The sequence below is a fragment of the Nicotiana attenuata genome, unplaced genomic scaffold (genome assembly GCF_001879085.1).
Source record: "Nicotiana attenuata strain UT unplaced genomic scaffold, NIATTr2, whole genome shotgun sequence".
Taxonomy (NCBI): Eukaryota; Viridiplantae; Streptophyta; class Magnoliopsida; order Solanales; family Solanaceae; genus Nicotiana; species Nicotiana attenuata.
The window spans coordinates 16,028-21,434 of record NW_017677881.1 but is presented as its reverse complement, the minus strand read 5'-3'; the positions used below and the strand labels follow the sequence as shown (position 1 = coordinate 21,434).

Sequence of the window (5,407 nt, the reverse complement as noted above, 5' to 3'; positions counted from 1 at the left end):
GTTAAATCAAGAAACGACACTGATTTAAGGAGAAAGATATAGGTCTGATCATGAATAGTCAGAAGGAACACAAACATGTGGAATCAGTAAAATATGAACTAAGGAACTCACTAGAGGCATTTTAGGAAAGGAAAACCACGAGACATGCAAATGGCTAAAGAGAAATCACAAGAACCAAGGCAAGAACACAGTGAGTACACAAGTAACTCAGAAACCAAACAAAAGAGTCGAAAATTTTTAGGGCTTTTAGTATAAACGAGTTGAAATTAGAGCAAACCTAACAAAATCGGTTAAAACATATAGAAACAGGAGATTAAACACTCAAAATTACCAAATGTTTTGGAAAAAGAAATTTCAGGAAACCCTAGTTTAGAGAAAGATGAAAAAATCACTCGAAAATCATACGATTCTTGTAAAGAATCACAAGGTTATTGTAAAACTCATATGAAATAAGTCCAAAATCATCTCAGATCTGTACAAATCTAAGAGGTTCAGAAGAAAAAATTAGGGTTTCGAGGAGAACAACACAGAGGTGAAGAAACATGCTTAGAAACCCATAGATCATAGTCGATGTAGGACGATCTTACTCGGAATCACACTGGGACACCCTGAAACAGTCGAGAAAGGGGCCATAGATGCAAGCCAACTAACCCTGGTCCCTTGAGGACCCTGGAGATGGCAATACCAACGTGAGAGAGGATACTAGAGGCCTGGGGGATGGTGAGAAACCACCATAGATAGCCATAGATGAGTGACAATGTGGTCCAATTAGGGTTAGGTTTGAGAGCATTTGAGAGAGGAGAGGGATTTCAGGGCGGCGGATGGTGGGAAATGGAAGGGTTTGGGAGGGTCGTTTGGGACTAAAAAAGGAAGGGGCTGTTTGTGGCCGTTGATCTCTATGATCAACAACCGAGATTGAAAGGGTTTTGGGGCCGGATCGGGTATTAGGGTTTGGGCTGGGTAAATTTAAATTGAAATTGGGCTGGTATTGGGTTGAAATAGGACCAAAATTGAAATAAAAATAGGCCAGATTTTAAATAGCCACTTTTAATAACCACATAATTTATAAAAATAATAAATGAGTTCCAAAAAAAAAATTCATGTACTAAAAATGATCTAAAATTTGTATACCATTTTAAAAATATGAAAGACCATTTTATGCATCAATAATGTAATTATGCATTAGTATGGGCTATTATCGCAAAGATGTGCAATTTAGCCTAAAAATGTAAATATAATTACAAAAATGCACTAAATATATTTAAACACTATGTTGGCATAACTAAAGAATTTAGATGACTAAATCATCACAAAAGTAATTTGAAGGATAATTATTGGATACTTAAAAAAGAGAAGAAATAAATTGATTCGGAGCTTTTAAAATTATAGAAAAATTATAAAAATTCTTATGCATGCTTATAACTGCATATGTGCTATTTTAAAAATATATGAGGAAAAATTGGGTATCAACAACTGCAAGGAGAAAGAACCATCCAAATCATATAATAATTGGGTGGTAGATTCATTCTCATTACATTTATTGTCATTATCTACATTTATTGCATGTTTAAGTTATCATATTTATTAGCATTCATTGAATACAAACGTTCTATTTAACGCTATCAGACGTCGTTCATCTGACCGATTTCCTACAATTTATGATCTAGAATTTATTATTTTTAACTAAGATTCATCCTTCATTTCATCATTAATTAGTTTAACAAAAAGTTTAACACTTTTTGGTCAACCAATTTGGTGCCGTCTGTGGGGAGTTTTTTAGTTAAATTTTTTAGTTTTTTCTAGATCATAAAGGACAGCCACCTTTTTCTCCTCTACACAAACTAACAATGACAGAGAAAGGAGATGAAAGACAGAAAGCAATAATGGGTGTCACTACCAACATCTTAAACACCATCAACGAGGATGACAGAGGAGACGAGGAGAATGAGACGCCGAGTGCTACACCCAGGCGGAGTGATTCACCTTCCCCTCGTGGAAGTGTAACCGCTTCGCACAAAAGGGGAGTTTCCACGTCCACAACTGAGGAAGCACCATCAGCAGTGAAGAAATTACTGGAAGAGTGGCTGACCAACACTCTAAATAACATACTCGACAAACCCGCTTAGCGGGCAAATAGAGACGTCACACAGAAGGATACCACAACGATCGCCGACGAGCAACCCGCTCCTCCAACAGGTAACACTCACATTGCTGTTGACGCAGGTAACGATGCACTTGAATCCATTCTGAAGAAAATGGAAGAAATGGAAAATGAGAACAAGGAGCTGAGTCAGTTTGATAATGATCGAGTGACATTGCTTCTTCGGCCCGAACCGAGGAATCCCTTAGATATGATGCAATCAACCACATAAAGTTTACCACCACACACAAACTGAAGCAGTTAATCACCCACGAACGGTATGATGACCTCGGAGAAAGTATCATCTTCGATAAGTCAGATACCAACGGTTTGATTTTTCCTCACTCCGATGCTCTTGTCATTACTTTACGTATTTCAGATACTGATGTAATAAGAATAATGGTAGACGACGAAAGCGGCACGTGTATTATTCACCCTCGAGTTCTTGCGCAAATGCGACTCGAGGACAAGATAGCACCACGATGCATAACACTAACAGGTTTTAACAGTGCAGTCGAGCGAACCTCAGGAGAAATAATGCTGCCCGTTCTGGCCGGGAGCGTCACCCTCGAAACAACGTTCTATATCATGAACTGGGACACAACCTACAACGCAATCATAGGACGACCATGGATACACGCCATGAGGGCCATCCTGTCCAGCTTGTATCAAGTAATCAAATTCCCTACTCCGTGGGGTATATTCAGCATCCGAGGCGAACATCGCACAGCCAAGAATGCTACCGCATCGCCCAAGATTGTGCATTAACTCAACAACTAAAAGGAACAAACTCAAAAGCATAGCAATTATCAAAGTCGGGGTCCAAACTCAACGAACAGAAAGACGTTATCAAGGACCCCGACGTCGTGGAAGCTGCGGGATCAACAATAGAAGATCTTGATCCCGTCCAATTAGACAGCAGCAACAGCAGCAAAAAGGCTTATATAGGCCATAAGCTCTACGAGCCAGGTAAATTTCACAAGTTTTTAATCAATAATGCCGATCTCTTTGCTTTTTCCCACGTAGATATGCCTGGTATTCCGAAAGACGTTACCTCACACAAGTTGAACGTCGATCCCTTCTACCCTCCAGTACGACAAGTAAGAAGAAAATTCAATGCCGCAATCAACGAGGCCGTCACTGAGGAAGTGATAAACTGGTCGCTAATGGCTCAATCCGAGAATCGAAATACCCTCAATAGGTACCCAATGTGGTCGTGGTAGAAAAGAAAAATGGGAAGTGGCAGATGTGCGTGGATTTCACGGACCTAAACAAGGCCTGCCCGAAAGACTCCTTTCCCTTGCCTCATATCGATCAGCTCATTGATGCAACAATAGGGCACGAGTTGTTGAGCTTCTTGGACGCCTACTCAGGTTACAACCAAATCCTCATAGAGGAAGAGGACCAGGAGAAGACTACTTCATCACCCATCAAGGAACGTACTGTTATCGAGTCATGCCATTTGGCTTAAAGAACGCAGGGGCGACTTATCAAAGATTGGTAACCAAAACATTCAAGGACCAACTCGGCAAAACTATGGAAGTTTAAATAGACGACATGTTGGTCAAATCGAAAAGGAAGGAAGATCACATTGACCACTTGAAAGAAGCCTTCGGAATACTAAGGCAATACGAAATGAAGCTGAACCCCGAAAAATGTGCCTTCGGCGTAACTTCAGGCAAGTTCCTCGGTTTCTTGGTGTCACAAAGAGGCATCAAGGTCTACCCCGACCAAATCAAGGCCATTGAGAGAATACCCAAAGTGTTAACCAGCAAGAAACAGGTGCAAAAATTGACGGGCCGCATAACTTCCCCGTCGAGGTTCATCTCACGATCCTTCGATAGATGCCACAAATTCTTTAACGGGCTCAAAAAGGACAACAGGCTCCAATGGAATGCAGAATGCATCAAGGCCCTAAGAGAACTAAAGGCGTACTTGTCTTCGCCCCCGCTACTCGCCAAAGCAGAACCCGGTGAACGCCTCCTGATATACTTGGCCGTATCAGAGGTTGCGGTAAGCGGAGTACTAGTCCGCGTAGATAAAGGTACGCATTCTCCGATCTATTATATTAGCAAAACTCCTGTCGACGCTAAAATGAGGTACCCTCACCTCGAAAAATTGGCCTTGGCCTTGGTTATAGCTTCACGGAAGCTTAGACCCTATTTTCAATGCCACCCCTTATCGGTGGTAACGACCTTTCCACTACGAGGTATCCTGCATAAACCCGAGCTATCTGGGAGATTGGCCAAATGGGACATAGAATTGAGCGAGCATGATATAACATATCAGCCGCGAACAGCGATAAAATCGCAGGTACTCGCCGACTTCGTCGCCGATTTCAGTGCCAAAATAATGACCGAGGTTGAATAGGAAACTTCTCGTACCTCGTCCAATCTACCCGACCTATGGGTCCTATACAGCGACGGTGCATCCAACGCTTCAGGATTTGGACTAGGGCTCGTACTCGAGGTCCCAACAGGCAAAGTCATTCGCCAATCCATACAGTGCCCTGATATGACTAACAATGAGGCTGAGTATGAGGCCGTAATTGCAGGATTAAAGCTAGCTCTCAAATACGGAGCGCGACGAGTCGTCCTTAGATGCGACTCGCAACTCGTTGTCAACAAAGTCACAAGGACTTTCCAAATCAAAGAGCAGAGGCTACAAAAGTACCAGATAGAAATTCATATACTGCTACCAGAATTCGACGAATGTCGACCTGATCAGATACCTCGAACACAAAACATCGAGGTAGTCGATCTCGCCAAGTGAGCAGCGGCCACCAAAAGTATCACAAAGGAAAACGTGGTCACCCTCCTCCACTCATCAATAGACCAACTCGAGGTACACTCTGTAAATTTGACTTGGGACTGGCGCAACCGTATTATAACATATTTGCAGGAAGGAGTACTCCCAGCAGACAAAAAGGAAGCCAAAAAGCTTCGAATGCAGGCGGCCAGGTACATCATCATAAATCACGACCTATACAAAAGAACGTTTAGGGGCCCCTTGGCGAAATGCCTAGGGCCGAATCAAACAAGACGTGTGCTCGAGGAAGTACATGAAGGCCACTGCGGTGCCCGTACCGGCAACTGAGCCCTCGTCAGAAGCCTCATTCGAGTAGGTTATTATTGACCCACAATGAAGAAGGAAGCCGCCGATTACGTCAAGAAGTGCAAATAGTGCCAGAAATATGCTCCTATGATACACCAAGCGGGCGAGCACCTCCACTCTATTACATCGCCATGGCCGTACATCAAATGGGGA

At 42.6% G+C, this 5,407-nt stretch overlaps 1 protein-coding gene across 1 annotated transcript; it reads left to right on the top strand.

Moving 5' to 3' along the window:
• Nucleotides 1-2,539: 2,539 nt before the first annotated feature.
• Nucleotides 2,540-3,363, top strand: LOC109221509. Its single transcript, XM_019385987.1, has 3 exons — nt 2,540-2,899; nt 2,980-3,109; nt 3,167-3,363. Exons 1-3 carry the CDS (start codon nt 2,540-2,542, stop codon nt 3,361-3,363), a joined length of 687 nt encoding a protein of 228 aa, XP_019241532.1.
• The last annotated feature ends 2,044 nt before the right edge of the window (nt 3,364-5,407 follow it).